The 13,762-nt window shown below is 52.9% G+C and overlaps 1 protein-coding gene across 3 annotated transcripts; it reads right to left on the bottom strand.

The window, feature by feature from the left end:
• Window positions 1-622: 622 nt before the first annotated feature.
• On the bottom strand, window positions 623-12,633 carry ENKD1 (enkurin domain containing 1). 3 transcript variants are annotated; one of them, XM_069027075.1, is made up of 8 exons: window positions 12,539-12,633; window positions 8,176-8,304; window positions 7,677-7,901; window positions 6,386-6,558; window positions 4,134-4,295; window positions 2,869-3,038; window positions 1,844-1,980; window positions 623-1,365 (listed from the first exon to the last, which is right to left on the bottom strand). In XM_069027075.1, the coding sequence occupies exons 2-8, from the start codon at window positions 8,258-8,260 to the stop codon at window positions 1,205-1,207; spliced, it is 1,113 nt and encodes a 370-aa protein (XP_068883176.1). In that variant the 5' UTR covers window positions 8,261-8,304; window positions 12,539-12,633; the 3' UTR covers window positions 623-1,204. The 3 variants fall into 3 exon arrangements, with proteins under 3 accessions (XP_068883176.1, XP_068883174.1, XP_068883175.1); XM_069027073.1 differs by having other exon boundaries at window positions 8,176-8,282; window positions 12,539-12,608; XM_069027074.1 differs by lacking the exon at window positions 12,539-12,633 and adding an exon at window positions 9,853-9,964 and having other exon boundaries at window positions 8,176-8,282.
• Between the last annotated feature and the right edge of the window lie 1,129 nt (window positions 12,634-13,762).

Below are 13,762 nucleotides of genomic sequence, written 5' to 3'. Positions count from 1 at the left end.
GGATGGAGCAACCCCTGCAATAAGGCAGCTGCTTGAGGGATCTGTGCACAGTATCCCCACTCTGTAGCAAAAGGAGACAGAGCAACAGCACAAGCTGCAATACGGGAAAACTTGATGGGATTTCAGGGGAAAAAGTGTTCCCCCTGAGGCTGGCACTGTCTGGAGACAGAGCCCCAGCAAGGTGATGGGGGCAACCCCATCCCTGGAAATTCTGTTAATTCAGCTGGATGTGGCTCCAAGCTGTGGCACCACACCTCTGCTGAGCAGGAGATGCACCAAGCCCTCCAGCAATCCCTTACAGCTTAAATTTTTCTTTGCTTCATGCAGCAGGATCCCTGCAAAGGTCTGCGCAGGTTCCTGCATGGCATCTGCAGGTAAGGCAGCAGTGAGCTCACCTCCACGATGGCACCTGCCCAGCTCTGTCCTGCCAGCCTGTGGATGGAGATCTGTCAGGATTTTGCACATTCTCCACTCCGTGTCCACCACCACATCCCAGCACCCGGCCCTCTGAAACCCACGGCTCATCCCCTGCCTGCACTGTGCCAGTGCTGCTGGTTGCTGCTGCCCACACCACTCCTCAGGCCCTGCTGGGTCCCCTGGGAGCTGCACACACACTGCAGGATGGAAATGATGATTTATTGGAGTATCTCCTGCCCCACAGACAACAAAGGCTTCTCCAGACACCCCGCCAGATCCTCCTGACAGCCCAGCCCTTCCCTGGGCAGAAAACACTGAAGCTCTTTGCCTCTTCCTTGTCCCCAAGCTGTCCCCTGAGGTGCTCAGGATGAGCCATGGCCATCGTCCAGCTCAGGAGAAAGAGGGTGACAAGGAACACTACAGGAAGCAGCACAAGAAACCTCCTACCAATTTCCAGAAGTAGGAAAAAAAGGGAAAGTAAGAGGTGATGCTACGGATCCGGAGTAGAGAGCTGATATGTGAGAAGTCAAGCAACAGAGACAACTGTTCTCCAGACCACTGAGCAGGGCCTTTATTAAGGCATCTCCCTCCCTTTTCTGTGGTCAAGACACAGCACTGAAAGGTGAGCAAGAGATGCCAGCTGCATATTGGAAACTGTATCGGCACCTGCATGGGCCCAGGGTATGGAACTTGGCTTCCTCTCCTTCCCTCCCAAAGTGAGGTCCATTCTTGCCCAGCAAAAAAGGATGTTCAGGCAGAGCAGCACAGCACACCTGGCCCCACCAGCTCAGGAGTCCAACTTGATGAAAACCTTGGGCCTTGAGAAAATTTTGATTGCCTCTTCTATCTGGGAGAGCTTCCTCTCGAGCTCTACCCGCCTCTTCTGCATCTTGAGGCTGTCTCCACGCATTGGCAGCAGAACCAGATCCTTCATCAGCTGTTCCTGGCCTGTGAAAGAGGAAAAAACAAGTTGTGTAAGTTGGAGAGCAAAAAAATCCATTCTTTTTCTAATGTTATGACCATGAACATGATGGCAGGAGCAGAACAAGGACCTAGAATCCCTCTATTTAAAGCTCAGCTGGAGGAGGACGTGAGGGACTTGCTCCAGCTTTGAGAACCAAGGATTGGACTAGAGACCTCTGAAGATCCCTTCCAACCAAAATACTTCAAACATTTTAGGAGCAATAGCAACCCTAACATCAGGTCCACTAGACAAGACTGCTGCAGAGAGCCAGTCCTGCAATCTGCAGGACACTGATTGACTGATTGCTCTTTCCATGCACACAGCTCACACCCTGCCTACACATGCCTTAATCCAGGCACCTCTCCAAGTGGCAGGAATCTGTGTCCCTGTGTCTCTTCTCCCTTATCCTGTCTAGGATTGCCTGTTTTTCTGAGCTGGAATCCCAGTTCCTTTTGCTCTTACTCTGCTTCAGATTGCTGAGGGTCTCCAGCCGCTGGCTCTCCGGCATCATGGTGTGACCGGGTGGCGTGTCGGGGTCTGGCAGGTTTCGCAGTCGCTCCTCCATCTGCTTGCGCCACAGCTCCTTCCTCTCCAGCAGGCTGTGAGGCAAAGGAGAGCAGCTGTCAGCACATCTGGCAGGAGGGGTGGCCCAGGGGTGCAGGCAGAAGCCAGGAATGTGCCCTTCAAACCCCCCCAGGCTCCGTGTCGCTGGCTGAGGACCACAGGGCCCCAGGTGCTGGCACACACCCTCGTGGTGGGGGACACACCGGGTCTAACCCACATGCGTGGGCCAGCAAACGTGCTCCACATGCACCAAAGGGCTGCTGGGAGAGATGCACTCAGGCCAACACGTGCTCCTTGGAGACAAGGGCTGCTGCTCCTCGTTTCTGGCTCACTGAGTCCTCGCCAAACCTTCTGTGGGCCAGTGGCAGAATGAACAGAGCAGCTCATGGCCAGGGATGCTGGCAGAGGACAGCACAGCCAAAGGACTGGCACCATGGTCATTCCTAGGATAGGGTCACCAGGAACCATGTTTTCCATGCAGAACACCAAAATGCACGGAACTAGCTGGATGTTCCTCAGAACCCAGGCCCAAGGCAGGATGAATACTTGTGAGGCAGAGCTGAGAGATGTCTGCCTCTCCAGTACCAGACCTTTCAATGCCAAAGCTACATCACGTGGAACAAAGCTTACAAAGGGGTAGGAGCACATTTCTCAAGGTACACAGAGCTTCCCCCTATCAGCATCATTGTACAACAGCAAGGAAGGGAAGAGGACACAAAACTCTCTCTGAGCCTGTCACACTGGGCATGGGGTGCTGGTTAAGACAAGAAAGCAGGAGGGACAGTGTTTACTCCCCAGGTGACAGAAAATGGCACTGCTGCACATGGTGAGCACGCCTCTGTGCCCAGCCCATCTCTGGGCAGAAGCTGGGGGATGCAATCAAGGCTGTCACAGTCCCGTGGAGCAGAGAGGGGCACACATACTACTGGGGGACGTGGCCCTTTTGCTTGGCGTTGTATTCCTCCTGCTCCCGGTGCTTCTGCTCCAGCAGCTCGGCCAGCGCCTGCAGGGACTGGGAGCGGCGCAGCGGGGCCCGCTTGGCAGTGCAGGCGTTGTGCCTGATGAAGTCAACGCTCCTGCCCTCCACCTGCATCTGGGAGAAGAGAGAGTGAGGCATCAGGGGCAGGCTGGGCATGCACACAGCCAGCTGCCACTGCCCACACGAGGGAAAAAGGAAAGAGGCACCACACAAGATACTGAATTGTACGACAGCAGGACAGGCAGGCCCTCGGCACAGCCTGTCTCAGTGTGCAGCCACAGACAGGCAAGAGCTATGGCCATGGTTTGGGAAGGCAGGCACCAAAAGCCAAGCCTAAACCTGACCTCTTTAAGGTCCCCAAGATGATCACATGCCTTAAAAGCTAGAAGGACAGAAATAAACAGGCTTGACATAGTCCCCATGGCTCCTCCTGGTGCATTTTGAGGGCAGAGGAAAAACAGGTTGGACGCTCACCAGGTCAGGAAATGCACCAGAACCCCTGGCAGAGCAGGAACTTTGCTGATCCTTGGGCTACCTCCCCAAAGACAGCACCTCCACGACAGCTCCTCTGCTGGACAAAACAGGGGAGAAGGTGGCTGTGTTTGCATTTTAAGGTTTTCCTGGTTTTCCTCCTTTGGAGATCATGTCCTGTTTAATTAAGTCATTTATGGCATTTAGGAACCAACAAACTGACAACCTCACACTTGCCAAGGGAAAAGGACATGAGTCATGGAGCTGTTTAGGACCTCCCAAACAGACTACTTAAAAGGTTTAACTACTCATGCTGATTTAACTCTCCTTACTAAAAAGCACACCCATTTCCCAAATTTTTATCTAACATCCAGAAGCCACAGATCCTTTGATTACAGTGGGAACAGCCTTCAAATCCCCAAGACCTCCCACAAAGCCCTTGGAAGAGCAGATTTGAGATTGCTGGCATGAGGAGGTGGAATTTTCAAAGGGAACTTCACGATCTCTTTGAGTGAAGATGAAGTCAGAAGGTAGCATTAACAACCCCTGAACACCCATCTCACCACCCCAGTGACCAAGACCCTGCTCCTTCCCTTCAGCCAGGAACAGTATTTACAGATCTCCCTACTCATGCAGCACACCTGACCCAACACTTTAGAAGGCATGAAGGGTTCAAAGCAGGAGCAATGGATGAGTGCCAGAAGTCCCTGGGATGGATGCAGGTAGTGTGTAACTCACCTTGGTTTCAGCACCCTGTGCCTCTGGAGCCTCTGTGCCTGCTCCTGCTTTTGCTCTGACAGGCCTTGGGGACAGTGGTCTGCATGGCTTGATCCCAGAGCCACAGCGAGAATATGCCCTCAGGAAATTCACAGCCTCGGGATTTGGAGGTGGGGATGTCTCCTGGGGAAAGGCAAGAAAAGATCCACCAGTGGAGGGAGGCTGGAGCAAAGAGAAACCCTCCCAGCCAAGTTTGGGTGGTCAACCACAAGCCCAGCCACAGGTTTCCAGCAGGCACACGACAGCACACACCTTCTGCCATGACCTGGCAGAAGTTCTTGGGGGAAGACAATCTGTAGTCAGCCACAGATCTGGACCTGGGATATGAACTTTGTAAAGAATTGCTAAGAAACGGTGGGGGAATCTGCAGAGACACATTTGGATCAAACAGGGAGGCACGAAGCTGCCTGCTGAGGTGCTGTTCTCAAGTGCTGCTCTGCTCAGCACCTCAAATCTGTGGTTATATCACTCTAGAAAGAAAAAGGAGCAGAGGGTGAAGGAGTCTGGTGGAATAGCACTGAGGGGCATCTTCAATGGCTGTGGTTAGCACTGGCACCAGGTGACAGTAATTGATGTCTAGCAGGTGGTCTGGGACTATGTCAGACAGTCTTGTTGCAAAAAACCCCTGAAAACTGAAAGTTGACACTGTGGCAAGGGGGTGACCTGACAATAAATGCAGCAAGGACACTGCTCTGCCCTTGGAAGTTATGGGAACTGAACAGGGCCACCCACAGATCTTTACAAATATCCAAGGTCTCAGCTGAGCTGCAGCTCCCTGGAGATTCCTTCCTGCCTGGCCCGTTCAGCTGGGCAGAGCTGCAGACTGATGGTGGGACTGGGCAGCCACATTGCTGGGCTGGGTGTGGGGAGCAGGGTATGGGATGCCCTCAGCACTGCCCAGACTGTTCATGCTCTAAGGATGATCAGTCTTGTTTCAGCAGGAGATCTGGATCTCTCTGGTAAGTTAATGAGAATTGCCTTTACCTAGCACAGCTGGCTCAAAGTTGAGTGAGTCTGTGACCTCAGGAGTGCAGAGCACAGCTTGCCCCACCTCCCTCCACGGCAGCACTGGGACTGCCAGAGCCCTTTCCAAGGCAACTGCTACAGGTAACAGCCTCAGGGACAGATGACAGAGAAGAAACTCTGCATTAGTCACCAAGATCCAGCAGAATCAAATGGAACTCTGAGCAGGAGTAGCAGCTCCACAGAAGATGAAGATCCTTCACAGAGAACACCTGAGCTCCAGGAGAGCCACAGCAACAGTTAAAGCATCATGAGTCACTGCCTGGGCCTCTCTGGAGGAATACACAGAGCACAAGTAATGCACCACGCAGAAACTGCCTGCGCAGAGACCACCCCCTTTCCCCAAAACAAAGGAAGAAATGAGCTCAATCTTCCTCTAACCCAGAGGACTTGTCAAACAAGAGCGTAGGCTTGTGTTCTTGAAGCATTTGTGGGTTTGCTCCCATGTGTGGAAGGGTCACAGACACCAAAGAGGTTGGTGACACACCAGGAAGAAGGGACACAGCAGTTGGAACCACTGGCTTGGGAATCATCTTGCCAATTTTTGCAGTTGTTATCAATACACATCACTTTAGCATCAAAAGCTGGCCGCAGATGAAAGGGCAGCAACGCAGAGATGAGGAGGAACTTAAAGGCTCCAACTCAGCATGCTCACAGGTTGTGCTGATCTATGAGGCCTCAACCCTGAGTGCCTGGAGATGTCTGTGTGCCCCCGCTGAGCAGTGGTTGGTCACCAGGACAATCACTCGGGGAAGAATGTGTGGATACACACTGCCCACTGTGTATCCACAGGCTGGGAACAGTTGGACTGAGGCTCAATGCAGCCTGCAGACCTATCTCTGAGAACCACAATCCATGGGACAAAATGCCACAGCCTTTTGGCACAAACCCCAGAGAAGCACTGCCCCAAACATGGGGAAGCTGAAAAGCCAGATGGGAGCATCCCTCGTCAGGAAATATGGCTACAAGGGGGAAGCAGGACAGGGATTACTGCAGTAATCACTCTCTGGACCCAAAGCACACACTCAATCACAGCCCCACTGCCACATCTGCCCATTGTGCTTCAGCACTGAGATGCCCCCAGATCCTGCAGGCTCCAGGACTCCCCTGTCTCCATCATCCCACCGCCCCTCATGGCTGAGCCACATCCTGAGCCTGGAGAGTTCAAGAGCTCCTCCGTAGATACCAACCTGCAGTTTGGCCTTCACCTTTGACTCCACATTTTCATATTTCTGGGACTTCCACAGAGCTTTCACAGGCTTGGGCTGGCTGTGCTCTTGGGCTCGCTCCTTCTCTTTGCACTTCTTCTGAATCTCCTTTATCCGCCTCACATTTTCCTTCTCGTAGTCCTTGGCCTCTTTCCCTGCTCAGCAAGGGGAGGCACACTTTCACCTTCCAGACACTGCCACAGGACACAGGCTCTCGGAGTGCTGGCACCAGAGCCACAGACCCCTTCTGGTCCAACAGCCCAGAGTACCAGCCAGCTCTCCCCTCTCCTGCAGACTAGACCATCTCTACATCCTGCCCCTGTTAAGTGCACACTTCCAGACTGACTCTTCTGCCAGAGGAGCATCAGCACAGGTCTGTGCACACTGCTGTGTCCACAGACTCCCTTGTTCTCCACTTGTTCCAGTATGGACTATGCCAGACAAGCCATGCCAGCATCCTCTCAAGAGTGAGGTCAATTCCCATGTCAGCTCCCATGGTGTTTCTGAAGTGGAGAGGGCTGATTAATGGCAGCTGCAGAGCCTTGAGCTTGCACTGTTCCTGGTTTCAGGGTCAGCCATCGTCCCACATTCAAGGGGACACAATCAAGACTATGGATTAGGGTCTTTTTCTGTTTTGTTTTAGAATCAAAAATTACCCTTCCTTGGGCTCCCCAAGACAGGGAATATCTCAGATGACATAACCAGACCTGTTCCCCGCCCTACTTGGGCACAGCAGTTGTGGCATTCACCACACTGGCACCAGGCTCAGGGCAGTGCCAGCACATGAAGTAAATTAAAATGACACACAGGGCTCAGCCTTATCTCCTTCCTGGACCTCTGAATGTATTCTGGGTGACGTTCCTGGAGAAAAGAACATCTTTTGGATGTTCTCACATCTACATACACAGACACTCTTCCCAAATTCTGCCTGGCTTCCCCAACAAGGAACTTGCCATGTTAAACATCCTCAATACATCAAGGTTTTACTTGACTCCTATGTAAGTTTTACTATAAAGAAGTCCAAATTTTTGCACCTTTTTTGAAGTCCCTCTTCCCATTCTAAACCTGAAACTGGAGCCAGGGAGGCCAAAACATTACAGGCTCCAGCACAGGTGACTCCACTACCAGGCCAAAAGCTGGAGATGGGGTGACAAACCCTGTGAAGCTCAAGCTGTCCTCAGGCAGCAGATCCTGGGAATCCACCCCAAATCCCCGAAGCTTCATCCTTGGCCCCAAAGGCAGCTGAGGCCAGCAGTGATTTGGCTGTACTTACTCTTGACTGGCAGCTCCCTGTCAAGGGAGATCCCTTCAAGCTGCAGTAAGAGGCTGAGTGTCCCTTTCTGTCCCTTCTCCAGGAAGTCCTTCCCACTGGGGCGAATGCGGGGGGCTGGCTGGGCCTGGCGGGCACTGCCCAAAGCGAGGTACGGGTTGGGAACTGGGTCCAGGGGGCCAGAGGTTAAACACAGCTTCTGAGCATTTCCTTCCAGCCTCCCTCGAGCTGCAGAGACAGAAAAGGGAGAACCTTGCCAGGAAATGATCTTACCTCAGTTATCTGCATCCACGGCCTACAAACAATGTGAAGATCCACTCTCCACCTCAGCCTTATGCTTTCCCATCTTTTAACCAGCTGTACAGACCACTTTAGGATCACCATCAGAAGCACCTTCATCAATCTGAACAGAGACTGTTGAGGATGCCAAGGGATAAAGACATCAAGCTGTGTCACGCCAAAGCACAAACCCCCAAACCTGTAACAAGCATCAAGGACTCACCTGAGAAGGGACGTTTGTAATACTCTGGAAAGAGCGTTGGGTCTGGAGGAATGGGTCCAGAAATCCTGGATGGCCCTTCACACATCCTGCCACACGTTGCTCTGCCTCTGGCACAGAAACCAACCACCACTGAGAACAGAAATGAGCAGGGCCCACTGAGCCACTGAAAAGCTACATTCTATATCTATATCTATATCTATATCTATATCTATATCTATATCTATATCTAGGAATTTCTGACTTTCATTTGACAGCTCACCCCCAGCTACAGAGATGTCCTGCAGGTAAAAACCAAACTGGACTTCATGCAGGTGAAACAAGGGGTCCAGCAGCTCTGTCCCTACTGTGGGTCTAATCAGTGTTTTTACTGGTGCTGAAAATGTCCACAGTTGCTGTTAATATTGGTACCTTCAGTATAAAAAATCTTTCCTGGCTTTGTCCTCCCATATGGAAACATCTAATGCAGGCACAGAAGGAGTGAACAGGAAACACGAGGTTGCTGGCCATCATCTGACAGGTTTTAGCCTGAGATTTGAATTATCCTGCACCTTGGGCTCCCTCTAAGTGTCTCCTGTGGTTCAAACACAACCCGTCCAGAGGAAGCTGAAGCCCCTGCCCCACACAGCCATATCCTCCCTGAGAACACACCTGTGCTGGCAACCCCTGAGCAGGTTGGGGCTGACCCTCAGAAGGACAAACACTTTACAAAAAGACAAAACATTTTACTCCAGGACCATGCAGGGGCAGAGACTGGATTTCTGGGGAAGAGCCCAGATGGTTTCTCAGATTTTGGGGAGAACAGTTACTTGCTTAGAATAACATGTTTTTCATTTCTGAAGTGCTTTTCAAAGCAGCACAGATCCACAAGTCCCTGCCCTGGCCCACACAGGTCCCTGTTGCCTCTCTCCTCCCCACGACAGAAGCAAAGACCTTTGCACCAGGAAGGGACAGGAGCAGCCAGCATCAATTTCCCTGCACTGTCCACCAAGATCTCCTGGATAGCATTTTTATGCCTACAACAAACCCGCTCAGAACATGAGGATGCAGGATGCCACACCAGCAGGCACAGACTGCTGGTGAGCTCTCAGCAGATGCCACAAGAGCCTCACCAGAGTCACACCATGATTTTGACAGGCGCCAGGGCAGCTTGGCTGGAGTCACTTCTGTAAGAGCTGGGGCTACAACCTGCACTCCCTGACTCCTGAGGCAGTAATTTAAACGTTTCTGAGACAACTCGACGGGAAGAACCCCTTTCAGGATCCTCGGCATGCCAGCACTGATGGGACGCAGCATCTGCAGTTTAATTTATAAACCAATAAAGGATCAGGGCAAGGCTGAGTGAGTCTGAGTCTTAGCAACTAATGCACTGCAGTCTTCCTTGCTAAATCACCCCTGTTGACATGAGACCCATTAGCAAAATGCTGTTATTCATCTCCTGGACACAGCAGCAGAGGCAATGTAAGCAGTGCTGACTGCTGCACACCAGCATGCATGTGCAGCCTGCACCCAGCTGCTTTGGAAAAGCTATTTCTGAAAAGCAGGCACAGACTCTCAGCCAGAGATAAAAGGATGCTGGCTTGGTATTATTTAATCTCCTCATAATGGATCCAACTAAGCCAGAACAGGATCTCTTATTCTAGACAAAAAAAAACCAAACAAAAAAAAACAAGCATTCACCATGAGACCAATCCAGAGCAGCTACTGGCTTTGAAATGAACATCTGATCTTGATCTGAACTCGAGTCTCAACCTAGTGATTTACACGCAAAATGACAGGCTGAAATCAAGACCTGTAACAGAGCAGACAATTACTGCGGGGGATTGAAGGAGGAAAGGCAAGTTGATGGGAGGCAGGGGATGGAAGGCTCATTTTATACCTTCACATCCCAACTGCACCCTGCCCTGCTGCAGGGAATTTGCAAATGACACCCACTCCCTGATTTGCAAGTCACATCACCTCTGGCTTGGGATCTTATAAGATCAGACAACCTCATTACAATAGAGAGCACCTTGCTTGTGTAGGGACCTACAAGGGACACAAGCCCCCAGCACCGGTGTCCCAGCCCCGGGAAGCAGCTGCCAAGCCTCGGTTACCAACCACTGGTACAGACTTCCCAAGCTGCTGCTCTGCTCCTGCTGCCCACGGGCCTATTTGGGGGACAGGAGTGAGAGACCCTCATGGCTCACTCCTGCCAGGAGGGGATGTGTGACCTTCTCTGCTGTCATTCCTACCGGCTTCATTTCTTGGGACAGCTTTGCAGCACCAACAGTCCTGGGCTGCTGAGTCAATGCCACTCACTACCCCTGCCTCAAACAAGTCACTTCTTTCACTGGGTTCATTTTCTGCCCACGTAACCTTTTGTCCAAAAGGGACATGGCTTTTACTTCCACGGGGGGATCAGAGAAGCACTGGAGCAAGCGCCAGGGTAACACACCAGGAGCATGTACTTATGAACACAGAGGAGAGGGATGAGGGAACAGGGTCAGCCCTCTTGGGCAGCGACCTGATCACTGCTTGCACCCAGAAAAGCATCTTCTCTACCACCACATCAGAAAGGTGAACATCAACAATGCAGTATCTGACCTGCTGCCACCAGACACACACCATTTATGCATTCACACTCTGCAAACCAGGCTGAAAAAGTTCAGGTAAAGAGATATATGCGTGCAACTCCTCTCTCTTCCTCCACCCTGCCAGCCTGCAGACTCCCTGGGGAAGAGTCATAGCTCCCAGCTGCCCTGCACAGCTACAGGAGGCACAGAGCAGTTGCTGGAGTAACCCAACAACTTCAACACTGCTCATTCACCCCAGTGTGCTGCTCCCTTCTCCTCTAGAACCATGGCTTTATGCTGGCCTAGGAGTCAAGTGATGCAGGTTCCAGCCCTCTCTCTCCCAGTGTCTGCAAGTTTAATGGCCATTAACTCGACTCTGTACCCTTTGCTGCAGCTGACCAAGTGGTAAAAATGCTACTTATCCCCCTGGTAAACTGAGCCCTTTCAGAGCCTGTAAGAACCACAGCTTCCTTTTGTGGTTTGTTTTTGGCATTGTAGTTAAGGTAACTGCAAAACATGGGAACAGACAAGCCTCAGGCAGGTGTATTTCACAGCCTTGAACCCACTGCATCTGACTTTGAAGCATTCCCTTTTCTTCACAGATGACATTTTCACTGTGCCTGGGTCCCTGGCCAGGAAGCTGCTACCACACACAGAGCTGATGCCAGCCCAGCTTCTTGCCTTCATGAGCCAATCTCTGCAAAAAGCATGGGAAAAAACATCCCACGGTTGTGATAAGCTGTGATAAGCAGAGCAAGTCATCTGCAGCAAATCAAAGGGCTAATCTCCGTGCAGCTGGTCTTGCATGTTTGATTCCTTCCTCAACAGTTTTAGCTGAAATGGAAAGTCACATCAGGATAACTTCCATGCCCGAGGGCTGCATGGAAGCAGCAGGGCTCCTGGATCTGTGACCATCCCTCCTGAAGAACTGGGAGTCGGGACCAGAGGTCAATGTGCTGTGAAACTACCCAGTAGTTTTTGTCCCTGCGTAAGCTTTCTCCTTGCTGACTGCTATGGGAGAGATTAATATTCTCCTTTTAATACTATTCCACAGGCGGGTTTCCCCAGGTCTCACCAGCTCTTCCCCACCTGGCAGTCTCAAAGACTCATTTTTCCTTTTGTCTCTCTGAAAACAGAGGGGCAGGTACAGCCAGGTGTGATACTGGCATTTGCATCTCTGGGAGCTGGTATCTATCAACAGCCCTTTTGGAATAAAGCCAGCTTGGACAGACTGCCCAGGGAGTCAGACGCGTGTCCTGCAGCAGCTGGAGCAGGAGCTGAACGAGGGCCGGGGAAGATGGGCAGACACTGATGTGGATATTACAGAGCTGCATCCCAGTCCTCTCTCTGGAGGGCAAGGGCAAATGACGACACGGAGGCCCCACCTCAACGCGTGGCATTCCTCTCGGATGCAAGGACGAGCCCCGTGCTGAGGCTGGAGCTTGTGTGGCAGCCCCCGACTCCTCCGGCCGGGCTGGCACGGGAGATCAACACCAGCCCTGCCTGGGGACACGCGCGGAGACCCGGCACCGCGGCGAGCGACAGCGGACACCGCTGGGGGACCGGACACCAGCGGGGGATGGGACATTCCTGGCTCCCTTCGCCCCGGGAGAGGGGTTCGGGAGGCGCTGCCAGCAGCGCAGTCCCGGGGTGCCAAGGGCCCACAGCCTTCCCCCGCGGGCGCTGCCTCTGCCCCGGGCCCGGCGCTTCTCGGCCCGGCTCCCCGCCGTTCCCGGCCCGCGCCGCTCCCGAGCCCCGGCGGGCGGCCCCGGGCCGGGCAGGGCCCGTGTGGCTGCCCCGAGAGGACTCACCGAGGGAGGCCGCGGAGAAGCGCTCCCGGCCCGGCTGGGCTGGGCCCGCCCGCCGGCAGCCGAGGGCCCGGCCCGGCCCCGCCGCTCCCCGGCAACCGCCGCTTCCGCCGGGAGGGGCGGGCCCGGCCCGGAGCGCCCCCGGCGCTGCTCCCTCGGCCCCGCCGGTTGTGCCGGGGCAGCCGCAGCACGCGGGGGGCACTGAGCCCCGGGCCGGCCCCGCTCCCTAATGTACAACATCTACGTTAAACACTCAGCGAGTGCACGGGAGAATCCAGGCTTCACGGCTGGGATCTGCCTCGTTCGAAGGAGCGCTCCTGCGGTCAGCATCCCGCTCTGTCTGTGCAGGGCAGCTTCAGGCTGTAGCCAGCCCACGAGAGGCCCTTTTCACATCTCCGCACAAATCTGCGGGCGTGTCTCCTTCGCCCCCAGGAGTCTCGGCACCCTCCTTCCTTCACTAGGATCACCTAGAGATGTTTTGTGCTTCCTCCTTCTCCTAGAGAAGGAGCTGCACTTTAGATTTTTTCTGCCCAATACAAACTTAGTGACAAAGGCACAAAGGAAGGTTCTCAGTTCCAGAAGGACAACTTCAAAACATGGCATGAAAACAGTCAGAGCTCTTCTATCTGAATGAAGGTGGTGACTTCCAGGTCAGCTCAGGACACATTATCTCATCCATTTTACATAGCACACACACTCCACATAACATTACATGCTCACACCTATGGCAGGATCGAGTACAATTTCTGGCCCTGCACAGGCCAAGCCCAAGAATCCCACTCTGTGCCTCTCAGAGCATTGTCCAAATTCTCCTTGAACTCTGGCAAGCTTGGGGCCACGACCACTTCCCTGGAGAGCCTATTCCAATGCCCAACCACCTTCTGGGTGAAGAACCTTTCCCTTCACTTCCTTCACACAGCTCACAGCAGAGATGAGATTGCACAGAGCACAAAAGCAGCCACGCTCCCACCCTTTAAAACAGCACAGCAGTAGACTTGTCTCTGACAGTCTGGAAAGTAAATATCCAAAGGTGAATACCTAATTTACACACCAAACAAGGAAAGTGGTTCCATCAGTACTGCAGGGATTTTGGCTTCTTACTTGGTGTCTTCTGGCAACTTCTATATTGAGTAGGGAAGGGCTCAGCAGGTACTGAGTGCCAGCTCTGAGTCTCCACTTTTAGTAGGATGGTTTTAGCTTGACCAAATCAAACACAAGCACACAGCT

The sequence above is a fragment of the Aphelocoma coerulescens genome, chromosome 11, assembly GCF_041296385.1.
Source record: "Aphelocoma coerulescens isolate FSJ_1873_10779 chromosome 11, UR_Acoe_1.0, whole genome shotgun sequence".
NCBI lineage: Eukaryota > Metazoa > Chordata > Aves > Passeriformes > Corvidae > Aphelocoma > Aphelocoma coerulescens.
The sequence above is the reverse complement of the archived record's forward strand: the minus strand, read 5'-3'. Positions and strand labels throughout refer to the sequence as shown.